Source organism: Bos javanicus, chromosome 1, assembly GCF_032452875.1.
Source record: "Bos javanicus breed banteng chromosome 1, ARS-OSU_banteng_1.0, whole genome shotgun sequence".
Lineage (NCBI taxonomy): Eukaryota > Metazoa > Chordata > Mammalia > Artiodactyla > Bovidae > Bos > Bos javanicus.
The window spans coordinates 53,650,339-53,666,079 of NC_083868.1; the positions used below are offsets into that span (position 1 = coordinate 53,650,339).

At 37.6% G+C, this 15,741-nt stretch overlaps 1 protein-coding gene across 10 annotated transcripts in view; it reads left to right on the plus strand.

Annotated features, from left to right (window-relative positions):
* The window catches only part of DZIP3 (DAZ interacting zinc finger protein 3), a 129,937-nt gene that overhangs the window by 2,447 nt on the left and 111,749 nt on the right, over positions 1-15,741 (plus strand). For 6 of the 10 annotated variants that reach the window (XM_061387289.1, XM_061387743.1, XM_061387915.1 and 3 more), the window contains exons 2-3: positions 11,892-11,993; positions 15,283-15,345. In XM_061387289.1, the coding sequence (XP_061243273.1) occupies positions 11,962-11,993; positions 15,283-15,345 (95 nt within the window). In that variant the 5' untranslated portion in view covers positions 11,892-11,961. Of the gene's footprint in view, positions 1-9,758; positions 9,909-11,112; positions 11,191-11,891; positions 11,994-15,282; positions 15,346-15,741 lie in introns of all 10 variants that reach the window. The other 4 variants (XM_061387563.1, XM_061388074.1, XM_061387376.1 and 1 more) reach the window with 3 other exon arrangements.

The window sequence follows — 15,741 nt, forward strand, 5'->3', positions numbered from 1 at the left end:
TATTGATTCAGTTTTGCTTTCTCTCATAAATTTTCTAGCTACGTATCACCAGAAAATAATAATTGAATCCCTTCCAATATTTCTTGTCTTACTTTATTTCATCAGTGTAATTTCTAAAATATGGAATAATCATAATGATACTATTTAGCTTTGAAGATATGCTCATTAAGTTTTAACTCCCTTAAATGTGTTTCCTGATCTATAAATTAGGAAAAATATCTCCATCAAATACAAAGAACAGACAGCAATACCATTTTATGGAGAGATTTCATGCCAACCCCTGATAAAGAAATTGGATACTTGGTATTTTGTCTTAACACATTTAAGGGAGTTAAAACTTGCCTAGGAGCTTGCAACTCAAGGGCCGTTAAACTCCTTTATATCTTCTGGAAAAACTTAATGAGCATATCTTCAAAGCTAAATAATAAAATGGAAATTTTTAATGTCATGACCAGGGTTTAAGTCGTATTAGATGACTCATATTGAATGGAGATATTAACTGTATTTTTTGACAAAAGTGCAGTGTACTGAATGTTGTAATAGAGGAATTATATCGGAGGTGTGAATACAGAGCTAATTTTTAATTCATTTAATCTCCATATATTTAATGAGTGCTTGAGTAGTAGGTTCATTTCTAGGTTCTGGGGATAGAGTACTGAATCAATTAAACAAAAATGTCTGTCCACATAGAGCTTTTATTTTAATGGGAGATATAGCAAAGAAAAAAAAGAGATATAAGTAAAATATATGAATGTTAGTAATAAGTGCTATATAGGAAAAGAAAAAGAAGGGAGATAGGACATATAAGAGTCAAGATGGAGAATTGCATTTTTAATTAGGGTGAAGTATTGATCAATATTTGCTGCATACCAAATCACCTCAAAATTCAGTGGGTGAAACTGAAAATTTCTTTCTTGGTCTGTGAGTTGACTGCAGTTAGTCTGATCAAGGCCAGACTTGGCTGAGTGGGTACTTCAGCTGTTTCCTGGGGAAGGGGAGATATCCAGAAGTCAAGCTCAGTTATGGTGAGGTATCAACTAGACATCTGGAAGCTTTTGAGTGGGCTCTTCAATATATTATTTGTCATCAAAGGAGTGGTCAAGGCCAGAGATAAAAATGTAAAGCCTCAAGACTAAATGACATGGGGTGAGTAGGGTAGAAAAGACTGAACCTCGAAGAACTAAAATATTTAGAGGTTGGAGAGATGTGGACAAACAAAAACACTGAGAAGTAGTTGCCAGAGGACAGGGTACCTATGTTGACCCTGTGGTTGTCTGTTGGGATTCCTGTTACCTGTAGCATTTGGGCTGCTTTCAGCTTGTGAAGGTGGACTCTAGGTTGACAGAGAAGGAAGTCTTTATCTATATACAGGTTTCACTGTTTATTTCTGCCTTCAGAGGACTTGAAATGTGAGGAAGGATCGGTGACTTTATTCTTTATATCAGTATTGAATGCTTGAAGTATGCCAGGTACTAGGCACTGGGGATGTAGCAAGGGATTTATAAAAAGAAAAAAAAAAAAAAGTGTAACTCTGTGGGACTTCCATGATAGTGAGAGCATGAGGCCAAGACTAAAGCTGAGAGATTATTCAATAGGCATAAACAGCAGGTAGAACAAAAGTCCTATTGGCCCAGGTTCCAAAGATACAAGACAAATCAATGGTAGAAAATTGGCAGAGGTCTAAACATGAGGTCATTTGGATACCATGTCCCCAGTACGATTAAAATAATTTAAATATGTACTGATATTAAATTGATTTTAGCCTTTATACAGAGCCAGAAAACAGTCTGTACAGTTAATGTCAACTCTCATTTTTCAAAACAGTTTACTTTCCATCACAAAGCCAGGAAACCTAAATAAACCAAAATTATTCTCCATTTAAGATTATTTTTCATCCTGGTTTCTTTTCCAACCGTATATGATTAAGCTAATCTGTAAATGACTTACCAAACCATATAATTAACGTTCTCACTTTTCAAACAGTTCCTGATTTTATTTAATGTACATTTCACAGACTTCAACTCTAAGAATACAAGCAATGGATAATTTGGGTAAATGTTTTGTCCTGTATTTTCACATCTAATTTCATATCCCCAAAACTTTTGACTTTTTAAAAAGTGCTATCCATTGTTTCTGAATCGAATTTTATAGATACTACTACTACTACTACTAAGTCATTTCAGTCGTGTTCGACTCTGTGTGACCTCATAGACAGAAGCCCACCAGGCTCCCCTGTCCGTGGGATTCTCCAGGCAAGAACACTGGAGTGGGTTGCCATTTCCTTCTCCAATGCATGAAAGTGAAAAGTGAAAGTGAAGTCGCTCAGTTGTGTCCGACTCTTAGCGACCCCATGGACTGCACCCTACCAGGCTCCTCCGTCCATGGGATTTTCCAGGCAAGAGTACTGGAGTGGGGTGCCATTGCCTTCTCTGATTTTATAAGTAAACATGAAATGCCCACTCCAGTACTCTTGCCTGGCAAATTCCATGGACGGAAGAGACTGGTAGGCTGCAGTCCATGGGGTCGCTAGGAGTCGGACACGATTAAGCGACTTCACTTTCACTTTTTACTTCCAAGCATTGGAGAAGGAAATGGCAACCCACTCCAGTGTTCTTGCCTGGAGAATCCCAGGGATGGGGGAGCCTGGTGGGCTGCCGTCTGTGGGGTCGCACAGAGTCGGACACGACTGAAGCGACTTAGCAGCAGCAGCAGCAGCAAACATGAAATGGCGTACTTTTAAGTTACAGTAATCATTTTTAATTATAACTAGTATTTGTTGAAAGCCTCTGTGCAGAGCAGTGTCTTCTGCATATCTCATTTAAAATTTTCTAGTCTTTTAGGAAATAGAAATTATCAAGATCAGGAAAGGGGTATATGTTTCCTGAATTAAAATGTGAAGTCATTTTCTGAAACGGGAGTCCAAAGTAGAGTATGCACACCTTAGGTATGTGAAACTGACTATTACAGTGTTCAGTTCAGTTCAATAAATATTAGAACTTTTGTTTTTACCAATTTTAGTCTTACTCTTTTTATTTTATAGTAGTACTTACAATAGCATTAATAACATAAATGAATTGCTAGCCATATATTTTCATTGTATTTTCAGATTTGCTTCTTTAGAAGTATGTGATCCAAAAAATTGGAGACTTCTCCAAAATCTTTAACCTTGATGGAGGATAATATTGGATTTGGGTAGGGTCATTGGTGGTGGGAGAGTCAAGTATATATTGTATTCTCTATTCCCTGCTTGACTGTCATCTCGATATGAGTCATGTCTTAACAGTCTGTCATATCCTTTTTTTTCATTATTGTCTAACAACTGTAATGACAATGTAATATTTTTAAATGACTGAAAATATCCCACTTTGGGAGCGTTTCCTGAACAAATGGTCCTTCCAACAGTCCTAGCTGCATTTTTGAGTAGCATGGTTTTCGCAGTGCTACCTGTAAGTAACCTGAAACTGATGGATTGTTTAATATTTGGATTTTTTTCAGGCGAAGTCTAACCTGTGCATATTTATAATAGATACATTCCAAATATTTATAATATATATATATATATATATACACATATATATATACACACATATATATATATACATACACTTCAAATTTGCTTGTGTAAGTTCAGGAATAAATGACTGAATAGATCTGAAGAGAATTAAATACCTTCTTCAGACAAGATGCTAATTTTGGCAAGGATGTTCCCCATATTGGCAGATTTGTAAGGATGGGGCCTTGGGTGTGCATTGCTATTTTCTGGGCCTTGGGTGTGCATTGCTATTTTCTTGTGTCCTGGTGTGATCTGCCAGATAGTGCCAACAATGATCTTTGCTAAATAGCTAGAGCTGAGTAGTACCCTGATCTTTGGGGACAGATTAAATCTTTGGTTTCTGATAACTTTTGCATAGATTTTCCAACCATCGTCAATCAGTCTTGGAGTTTACTTAAGCAAACTATATATTTTTTCCTTGGGGGAAAGTGATATTTTGGCTTCCCTTGTGTAGGTATGTTTTGAGGCCTTGCCAAAGTGAAAGTCACTGTTGTGTCTTTGTGACCCCATGGACTGTAGCCCCCCAGGCTCCTCTGTCCGTGGAATTCTCCAGGCCAGAATACTGTAGTGGGTAGCCATTCCCTTCTCTAGGGGATCTTCCAAACCCAGGGATTGAACCCGGGTCTCCAGCATTGCAATGGGTTATTTATGTCTTGCAGATGTTCATTTTGAGTCTTTGCCAAGAACCTAAATTAATACAAAATGGAAGAAATAAATGGAAAAGTAGAAAATCAAATAATCAGTATATTTTGGCCATTCTTCAGACAGCTAATAACAAATTAATTGTACAATCTGTTATTCTTTGAGTTTAAACTGATGTCTTTAGCCCTTGTTGTTTACTATCTCACATGTGAGAGTGCTGAAGCCACAAAACTCCTGCTTTACTCTTTTCAAAGCCACCAAGTATGACTGTTTCTATTTGACTGACAGATTAATAGTTAAAATTTTGGTTCAAAGAAACTCCCATAAAAATGTCTTGAGTTATTCCTAGAAAGTGTCCTCTTTGTAGTTTCTTCAGCCTTGGAGTGGTTACTGTACTATATGTGGCCCGAACATCTCACATCTCCAGTTACAGGAGTGTTTTAGAATTCTTTTGGTAAAGTCTAGCAGAAGTGATAACTAGCATTGTCAGAATTTGCTTTAGTAACAGACCTGAAATACATTTAATTCAGTGCTGAAATAGAAATCCAGCTTTGTAAAGTAGCTTTCAAAATTTGACCAAGTTGCATGTTCAGGATTGTTTATTGCAGCATTGTTTATAATACCAAAAAATATATATATAAAACCCACATACAAACACAAACTGGATACAATTGAAGTATTTATCAGTAGTGGTCTGGTAAATAGTTTCATTTATACAATGGGATATCATGCAGTTTAAAGAATATGGCAGATTCATATGTGTTGATATGAAAACTGCAAGGTGCCAAATATATGCAGATTAAACTGCCAATTGTTATCATGTAGGATATATTTGAAAGATGTTTTTGACCCATTTTCTTAAGTCTCATTATTACTATTCCTTTTCATATAATAGCTTTTCTCCAAGGTAGAGAATTGGAAGGAAAGTGAACTGATTTTGCCATAAATTTAAATGAAATTAAATGAAGATGATGATAGTAACAAATATAGTCCTTACTATGTTCAGTTACATGTTTTAAAACATTTACTCTTTGCAACCACCCTGTGAATCATGGATCAATTTTCCCCCTATTTTTCAAATAAGGAAACTAAAGTACGGAGATGTTCATTCCACTTAAGGTTTCATGGTTAAATGTGTTGAAGCTGACTTGTACACTCTTATAAACTGGCTCCAGTGTCTCTTGTGCTCTTAGCTACGAATCCTGTGCAACCTCTCAACTTTTCACACTGATGGAAACTAAATGAGATACTTTATAATTTCTCTTTTTTGTAGACAAATGATTTGTTGTGTTTATACATGATACCTGAGTCCAGAAGATCCCCTGGAGTAGGAAATGGCAGCCCTCTCCAGTATTCTTGCCTGGAAAATTCCATGGACAGAAGAGCCTGGCAGGCTACATTCCATGGGGTGATAGAGTCAGATGTGGCAGAGCACACACACACGTACATGATACCTAATCACAGGATTTTTTTTTTTTAATTGCTGAGAACAATCTATATTCATTTAGTTAGCCTTTTCATTTTAATTCATTTAATAGGTAGTTCTGAGCTGTGGGCAATTTTGTCCCCTGAAGGACATCTGGCAGTGTTTGGTGATGTTTTTGATTGCTACAATGGGACTGAGGTGAGAGAGAGTTGCTACTGTCATACACTGGCTAGCTAGGCATGTTTCTGAACATGCTAAAAATGCATAGGACAACTTCTCATAACCAAGATTTACCCAGCCCAATATTTTTTTTTTTCAAGCTAGTAACATTAAGAAAGATGAACTTTATTTTTACTGCTTTTTTTACACTGTTATTATGCACTTTTCCCACCTGGCAGTGTGTTATCTGTAAGTGCCACAACTGATAAGGCTAGCAAATTCATGGGACCATAGGACATCCACCCATACATTGAAATGTAAACTTGTTGGCCAGGTGGAGCCTCTAACTTGGTCAAGTAACAAGAGTTAAAATGAGCATTTAAGTGGATATAAAGACAATGTAAATATATACAGTTTAAGGAGGTGACAGTGCTGCAAGGTAAATGTTTGAATGATTAAAAAATTATAAACAATAGTTGTGCCTACTTTTTTGTGAATAGCACAGCTTTAAAAATAGGGAAAGGAAACTCTTAAATTAAAAAAAACTTGTTATAATTCCATGAGAGGAAAAGTGGGTGATGGAACCTCAGAAAGGGGCAGCAGTAAAAAAGATATTTTGCTGCTTCAGGATATGAATGGCAGTACCTTATTTTCAACCAGTAAAGCAACATGCAGGTAAAATCATTTTGGTTAGTGGATAAAGGTGTGCTTTAAATCGACACTAAACTTTAGCTTGCCTTGTGGTCAGCCAGCCAGACCTGAATAGTTCCTGTTGAAGGGCAGTTCCTCAATTCCAAAAAGGCAGAGTAAATGTTTCATTTCCTGCTGACAAGGAAAGTCTACTGAAATGAATACACATGGGGAAACTGGATTCACCCTTTCCCCCATGTTAACCCTGATTTTCAGAGAAGGCACTGGCACCCCCCTCCAGTACTCTTGCCTGGAGAATCCCATGGATGGAGGAGCCTGGAGGGCTGCAGTCCATGGGGTCTCGAAGAGTCGGACATGACTGAGCGACTTCACTTTCACTTCACTTTCCTGCATTGGAGAAGGAAATGGCAACCCACTCCAGTGTTCTTGCCTGGAGAATCCCAGGGACGAGGGAGCCTGGTGGGCTGCCGTCTATGGGGTCACCCAGAATCAGACACGACTGAAGTGACTTAGCAGCAACCCTAATTTTAAAAGTATCCTTTAGCCTCTTCTAGAATAGTGAGAACTTTTGATTATTTCAGAAGTACAGTGGTAACTTTGCAGGCCGGCTGCTTCCTTTCTGTTGCTAGGCATTTATACCTTCTTTCCCAAGAAAGGCTGTAAAGTGCTACTGCTGCCGGTTTTGCCTGTGGGGCTTGCCACATGGCAGCTCAGCTCCTGGGAAATGATGGGATTAATGATCAATTCTGGAAAACCTTTCACCATAGATATTAAGAAGAGGTGGCAAGAATACACAGAAGAACTATACAAAAAAGGTCTTCATGACCCAGATAACCACAATGGTGTGATCACTCATCTGGAGCCAGACATCCTGGAATGTGAAGTCAACTGGGCCTTAGGAAGCATCACTACGAACAAAGCTAGTGGAGGTGATGGCATTCCAGTGGAGCTATTTCAAATCGTGAAAGGTGATGCTGTCAAAGTGCTGCACTCAATATGCCAGCAAATCTGGAAAACAAAGCAGTGGCCACAGGACTGGAAAAGGTCAGTTTTCATTCCAATCCCAAAGAAAGGCAATGCCAAAGAATGCTCAAACTACCGCACAATTGCAATCATCATCTCACACACTAGCAAAGTAATGCTCAAAATTCTCCAAGCCGGGCTTCAGCAGTACATGAACCGTGAACTTCCAGATGTTCAAGCTTATTTTAGAAAAGGCAGAGGAACCAGAGATCAAATTGCCAACATCCACTGAATCATCGAAAAGAGAGTTCCAGAAAAACATCTACTTCTGCTTTATTGACTATGCCAAAGCCTTTGACTGTGTGGATCACAACAAACTGTGGAAAATTCTGAAAGAGATGGGAATACCAGACCACCTGACCTACCTCCTGAGAAATTTGTATGCAGGTAAGGAAGCCACGGTTAGAACTGGACATGGAACAACAGACTGGTTCTTAATCAGAAAAGGAGTACATCAAACATCAAGGCTTTATATTGTCACCCTACTCATTATATGCAGAGTGCGTCCTGTGAAATAGCAGGCTGGATGAAGCACAGACTGAAATCAAGATGCCCAGGAGAAATATCAATAACCTCAGATATGCAGATGATACCACCCTTATGGCAGAAAGTGAGGAAGAACTAAAGAGCCTCTTGATGAAAGTGAAAGAGAAGAGTGAAAAGGTTGGCTTAAAACTCAGCATTCAGAAAACTAAGATTATGGCATCTGGTCCCATCACTTCATGGCAAATTGATGGGGAAACCATGGAAACACACTTTATTTTCTTGGGCTCCAAAATCATTGCACATGGTGACTGCAGCCATGAAATTAAAAGATGCTTGCTCCTTGGAGGAAAAGCTATGGCCAACCTAGACAGCATATTAAAAAGCAGAAACATTACTTTGCCAACAAAGGTCCATCTAGTCAAAGCTATGGTTTAGCCAGTAGTCATGTATGAATGTGAGAGTTGGACTGTAAAGAAAGCTGAGTGCTGGAGAATTGATGCTTTTGAACTGTGGTGTTGGAGATGATTCTTGAGAGTCCCTTGGACTGCAAGGAGATCCAACCAGTCCATCCTAAAGAAAATCAGTCCTGAGTATTCACTGGAAGTTTGATGCTGAAGCTGAAACTCCAATACTTTGGCCACCTGATGTGAAGAACCGATTCATTGGAAAAGCCCCTGATGCTGGGAAAGATTGAAGGCAGGAGGAGAAGGGGATGACAGAGGATGAGATGATTGGATGGCATCACCGATGTGGTGGACATGAGTTTGAGTAGGCTCCAGGAGTTGGTGAAGGGACAGGGAAGCCTGGCGTGCTGAAGTCCATGGGGTCCGAAAAGAGTCAGACACGACTGAGCAAGTGAACTTAACTGAATCATCCTGTCTCCTGGAAAACCTTTCACCACAGAGATTGATATCAGGTTGTATTTTAAAGCAGGCTGAAAAAGAAAGCCATTAGCCTTTTTAAACTCTTAATTTATGATCCAAATACATTTTAATTTATTGATTAATTTTATAATCTTTTCTTTTTCAAACTGTACACTGAATAGCTTAGTAGAGGCCTTCCATTCTGTCTGCCTTATTGCCAGAGGGTTTTCCTCCTTTTCAGCCTCACTATGATCTATGCAAACAGCTACTAACTGAAGGAGAGCTTATCAGAAAGGGGAATATCCAGGCCTGAGTTTTTAAATTCAGAAAATGAGAGGATTATTTTTTCTAGGAGAGGCATACTTTGTATGCTCTGGCTATGAAATGTCAGGTTTTTTTTTTTTTTTAATTAAAATAACAGGGAGGCTAAAGAAACCATAAAAACAGTTTGATCACAGTCCTACAATTTTCAAAGCCATGTCCTTTTCTGTACAGCTTTATTAAGAGAGAAAGCAGATCTGAGTTTGTGTGAAAGAATAGCAAGTTTTATCCAACCTTTCTCTGCTTCATTATTGGCTTTAGTTTGTATCTTTGTATTTGAATAGAGAACACAAATTTTAATAGACATATGACTTTGTATACTGAGTTTTTGAAATAAAACTAAAAGTAGAAAATAATATACCTAGGAGAACTATATTGTATAGGCGAGTTATGTAAATACTGACAGCAAGAAGTGTTTTATTAGGTATGGGCAGGAAATGGGTGTTAGAAAGCTCCATTGTAAATGATGGAGTTTAGTGGAAGTCTGTAAATCTTTGCATTTGTACTCTGATTAAGAAATATCAGCTAGCATTGAATTGTTAGAGAATTATCCTTTATCCTTGTTTCTCAAGCCTTTTTGTGTAACTTAGAACTGGTATGTGTTACTGGCTCAGTCGTGTCTGACTCTTTGCAGCCCCATGGACTGTAGCTTGCCAGTCTCCTTTGTCCATGGGATTCTCCAGACAAGAATACTGGAGTGGGTTGCCATTCCCTTCTCCAGGGGATCTTCCCAATACAGGGATCGAACCTGGGTCTCCCGAATTGCAGGCAGATTCTTTACCAGGTGAGCCAACAGGAAGTAAAGTCTCTCAGTTGTGTCCGACTTTGTAAGACCCCATGGACTGTAGCCTACCAGGCTCCTCTCATGGGATTTTCCAGGCAAGAGTACTGGAGTGGGTTGCCATTTCCTTCTCCAGAGGATCTTCCCCACCCAGGGATTGAACTCAGGTCTCCTGCATTGTAGGCAGACACTTTACCATCTGAGCCATCAGGGAACAGAGAAGCTAAGTCAAATACATAATATAGATAGAATAATTTCTTTCTTTGTCCCAGAGCACCATGCTCTGATGTGAAGAACTGACTCATTTGAAAAGACCCTGATGCTGGGAAAGATTGAAGGTGAGAGGAGAAGGGGACGACAGAGGATGAGGTGATTGGATGGCATCACGGAATCAGTGGACATGAATTTGAGTAATCTCTGGGAATTGGTAATGGACAGGGAGGCCTGGTGTGCTGCAGTCCATGCAGTCGCAAAGAGTTGGACATGACTGAGTGACTGAATTGAACTGAACCATGCAATAGTTTTATATACTTTTACTGTAATTCTTCCTCAGCTTGTGTACAGTGGGACCAGAAAGGGAAGCCAGCGTAACAGAGGGCAATAGAATTTGGAGACCTGAACCCTCAGTACAAGAGATCAAATGGGACTAACTTTGGAAGAATTGGCTTTGGGATAGTTAAATTAGAGAGTAATAAAAGATGTAGATACGCTGCTACTGCTGCTGCTAAGTCACTTCAGTCGTGTCCGACTCTGTGCGACCCCATAGATGGCAGCCCACCAGGCTCCTCTGTCCCTGGGATTCTCCAGGCAAGAACACTGGAGTGGGTTGCCATTTCCTTCACCAGTGCATGAAAGTGAAAAGTAAAAGTGAAGTTGCTCAGTTGTGTCTGACCCTCAGTGACCCCATGGACTGCAGCCCACCAGGCTCCTCCATCCATGGGATTTTCCAGGCAAGAGTACTGGAGTGGGGTGCCATTGCCTTCTCCGGTAGATACGCTAATGATACTTTATTCCCCTTTAGTTTTCATTTATTTTGCCACAGTTTTTTTTTTTTTTTTAATTCTTTCAGGAAACACCCACAACATCCAGTGATATTTGAATCAGAGAATATGCAAGAGTTCTTCACATCTCTTGTCTCCTATTAATGGAGATTCATACAATTTTGAAGAAAAGTAGCTAAATGTTATTTTTTCTGTCTTTCTTTGAGATCGCTCAGTCGTGTCTGACTCTTTTCGACCCCATGGACTGTAGCTTTCCAGGCTCCTCCATCCATGGGATTTTTCAGGCAAGAATACTGGAGTGGGTTGCCATTTCCTTCTCCAAAATATTATTTTTAGACTAAGAGAAATGTTGAGGCTTGGGAGAAACCAACATGATTCTGTAAAGCAGTTATCCTTCAATTAAAAAAAAAAAGATTGTGTTAAAGAGGTACTTCTTATAACTGGGAAATAAATTATTACAAACCATTTGGGAAGCCATTTAGCAATATGCACCTAGAAGCTTAAAATATTTGTGTCTTTGACCTAGGAAATCTATTTCTGAGGATTTATAGTAAGGAATTAATCCCATTACAGGCAATGGAGTTTATCACAGTACTAATTATTTATTGAAAAAATGGGAAACACTAAATGTTCGACTATCAGGAAGTGGCTAAGGAAACCGCAGTCAATCAATTGTTATGTAGCCATTGAGAATGTTTACTAGGAGTATAAAATAACATGAAAAGTGCTTTTGATATAATTCAGTGAAGAAGCTACTGTGGTGTATTCCATATTCAATATGATTATAAATTGGTAAAATATACATATGCTTGTATATTAAAACATAGGCAATGATTTATTTATGTTTAGATGATGAAACTATGTAATTTCACTTTCTTTTATAGCAGTTTCAAAATTTTCTTTAATGATTATATATTATTTAAGTAGTGGGGAAAAAGAATGAAATCCTCCTACCCTCCTACTAAAAACATTACTTTCCTTACAGCTTTAAACAGCAGTCGTAAAAGTCAGTCTTCAAGCCTTGGAATAAGATTTGCATAAGAATATTATGCAGCATGGATTCTCTACCAGAAGAATTTTTTGTGAGGTAAGGGATGGGCTGACAAAAACTGACTGTAGGTGTTACATTCTAAAAACACAACATTTGCCTTTCTCAGAAAATTTTGAGAAGCTAGTGTGAATGAGATACCCTTATATTTCAAGACAACAGTTTTTTAGTAGAGGATGTAAACTGGGTAAAATCTAATTTTAAAAAATTTCTCTAAGGACTTAGACCCTGACTCAATAGTTAAGAGTTGATGTGCCATAGCTTGCCACACTGGGGACATTCACAACAAAGTAATGTTTTATTTATCATTTAACAAGCATTTAAATAGATTTGGGACTTCCTTGGTGGCTCAGATGGTAAAGAATCTGCCTGCAATGTGGGAGACCTGTGTTTGATCCCTGGGTCAGAAAGATCCCCTGGAGAAGGGAATGGATACCCACTCCAGTATTCTTGCCTGGAGAATTCCATGACCAGAGGAGTCTTGCTGGGTATAGTCCATGGGGTCGCAAAGAGTTGGACACGACTGAGAAAGAAACACTAAATAGACTTACTTTCTGCCACACATTGTTTTGAATGCTTTTACAAACTTTAACCCATATAAACCTCATAACAACTCTAAGAGGGAATGCTATTATTTTTTCCATTTTATATAAAGTATCCTTAGTATAACACAGAAGACTACTAAGTGGTTCAACTGGGCCTAGGCTAAATGTCAGTCTCTCCCCTCCAATTAGGGAAAGTTCATCCTGCTTAGACCTTTCCCATAAAATAGCAAAGAGCTGGTTAGTATTGGAGGTCTCCTTCTCACCTTGCCCTATCTCATATAATAAGCAATGTGTTGTTTTTGCAAATATTTAATTACCTCCTTGACACTTAGGGAATAAGACTAAAATAAAATATCTGTACTTAGATAGCATCACTGACTCAATGGACATGAATTTGAGCAATCTCCTGGAGATAGTGAAGGACAGAGGAGCCTGGTGTGCTACAGTCCACGAGGTTGCAAAGAGTTGGACATGACTTAGCAATTGAAAACAACTTAGAATTATAATATAGTCAGAAGATATATAAAAAGTTGTTTTATATTTAGGCAAAATGCATGCGTAAGTATTATAGTAGAAATGCTGTGCCTGTATATAGAATGAAACACTAATTGACGGGGGGGTTCAGTGGGTTTTTACAAGGTGACATTTGGACTGAGCTTTAAAGGATAAAGATAGCTTTTGATGAATGTAGAAGCAGAGCACATGGGAGGTTGTTTAGCTGAGGAAACAGCAAGAAAAAAGTATTTAAGATAAATTATTGGGGAGGAGTTTGACTCCTGATGAGTTAGCTTTATTTTGTTCAGAGTTATGAGAAAAGGGGCAGAGGAGAAGTAAAGATAGGTTGAAGGTTTGTAATGATCACAAGGAAATATGTACTGTTAAGTAACATGGAGATCACAAAAGGAGAACAGTTTTAATGTGTGTTGAGAAAGTAAGTGAGGACAGATAATGAGTTCAACTTTAGCTATGAGCAGATTGAGGTGTTGCTAAGATAGTCTTACGGAGATTGTCAAATAGGTGGATGGAAATATGTAGCTATAACATCAAAGAACAATTAAGGTTGCAGATACAGATTTGTGAATCATTGGAATGGGTTATTATTTGAATTCATGGAAGTTTGCTTACTTATTTGTTTGTATATTCATACATTCAATAAATATTTGAGTATCTACTTTATATCAGATGTTGAGCTGGAGACTTGAAGGTAAAGATAGTGAATAAGAAGAACCTGATTCCTATTTGAGGGTGTTTATTCATGGGCATAAATGAGATTGATTTAAATAGAAAATTTAGTAAGAAGAAAGAGGGCTAAATATGGAACATTACTATATGCTATATATGTATATTTTGGGTTTATTATTATAGCAAAATTTCAGCTTTTCCTAGCAGCAGAGTAAAGTACACAGATGGTAGAAGTAGCAGAAGAGCAAAAAAAAAAAAAAAATACTAGTCTTGCACTTTGTTTTAGCTTTGCTGCATTCTAGTGTATGACTTCTTTGGGCATTAATTTACCCATTAATAGAATAAAGTAGATGCCATATATGACCACTGGGGTACCGTCCTGATCTAAGACATGGGGAGCATGGTTTGATAGTGTTAACATATGCAGTTCTATGTAAATATTATTAAAATAATATTAAGGTAAATGAAAGGAAGAGGGCTAGCCAGTGGTACAAACTGGTAAGTGGACAGCTGAGGGGGTAGGAGAAGAAACAATAGCAGCAAAGGATGTAGAGGTTTTCAAGGAGGGTTGGAATATATGATGTATTATGTTAAATAATACAGAAAGGGTCACTAAATGAGGACCCAAGACAAAGCTACTGGAGTAGCAAATAGAATTTCATTAGCAACTTTTATTAGAGCACTTTTAATGTTGTGGAGCAAGTGCAGATTAGTCAAATTTTCACATCAAAATTTGTTATGGAACCTATGGAACATATCGAAGCTCATGTTCCACACTTTTGTTTAAGAAGTTCTGAAGTAGGGTTTGGACATCTGGATGTTTCCAAAGCTTCACAGATAATTTTAATATGCATTAAAATCTGGGACTGAGAACTACTGGGTTAAGGAATAAATGATCCTGAAGTGGAGTCAACAGGTATAATATACCTTTCAAGAACATTTTTTACTCTCTCAAACCTTAACAGGCTTCAGAAGACTGCTTAGTATTTTTCATTCCTTGATAACACAAATGCCTTGTGTTCCCTTTGGAATGGGGCTTAGAAGTGCAGGAAAAAATGGTTAACAGGTTTCTTTTTACCATGACATTTTAAAGGGCACTGACTCCTGTTGTGAAATATTGTTTGTGTGTATAAATCAGCTTTTGTTGTAATGTTCACTGTGTAGACAGTTCTGTACTGTTTATCTGTCCCAGTTTTCCCTGACAAAATCAATTAGCACATAGTGGATGATAAATGATTGTCAGTCAAATGAGTATATAAATGTAAAGTGAAATAGGATATTTACAAAATACAATTCTGAATAAATCAATTGTACAAAGTACAATTCTGAATAAATCAGTTGAGGTTTCTCCCTCAGTTTTCTCTCTGCTAGAATATAGAATTAAGCAGATTATATAAATCATATATGACCCTATGTTATGGTTCTCAGATCTTGTGTCATGGTTCTGTATGCAGGCAAAAGCAATTTTATAAATAAATTTTTGGTTCAATAAACAATACTGCATATGTTCACATTTCAAGTACATGTCAAAAGCAAAACCTGTTATTCCTTTCTACAGAAATAGTTAAATAATTTCTAAATATGATACTGTTCTATTTCAGTTACAAAAGCCACTTTGGAAAACCAGATAATCTTGATGCTAAGAAGCTGGAAAAAAAAACTATGTAAGATAGACACTTCCCAAACCTTAATTATTTTCATAAACACACACACACCTGCACACACAAAACAAAATATCAATCTTTTTTTTCCTTTACACTGAAACAGTGCTATAAAGTTAATTTTTCCCATTATTTTGATCTATTGTGTGTTTGTTAAAGATGAAAATTTTTTTACATCAGTTTTCTGTTCTCTCTGCCACCATCCAGTAAGGACTTGGAATAATTTCTTTTCTTTGTCGTGAGTCCTTAAAGAGAGATAGCATGTACCACTATTACCAGGCTTTGGTACGTATTGTTTACACTTTTGAAACTTTCAGGCAAAAATTCATATGTTAGAGTCTTTACTAATACAGGCAAAAATTCATCAAAAATTTTTAATTGTGTTCTTTGTAAAGAGAT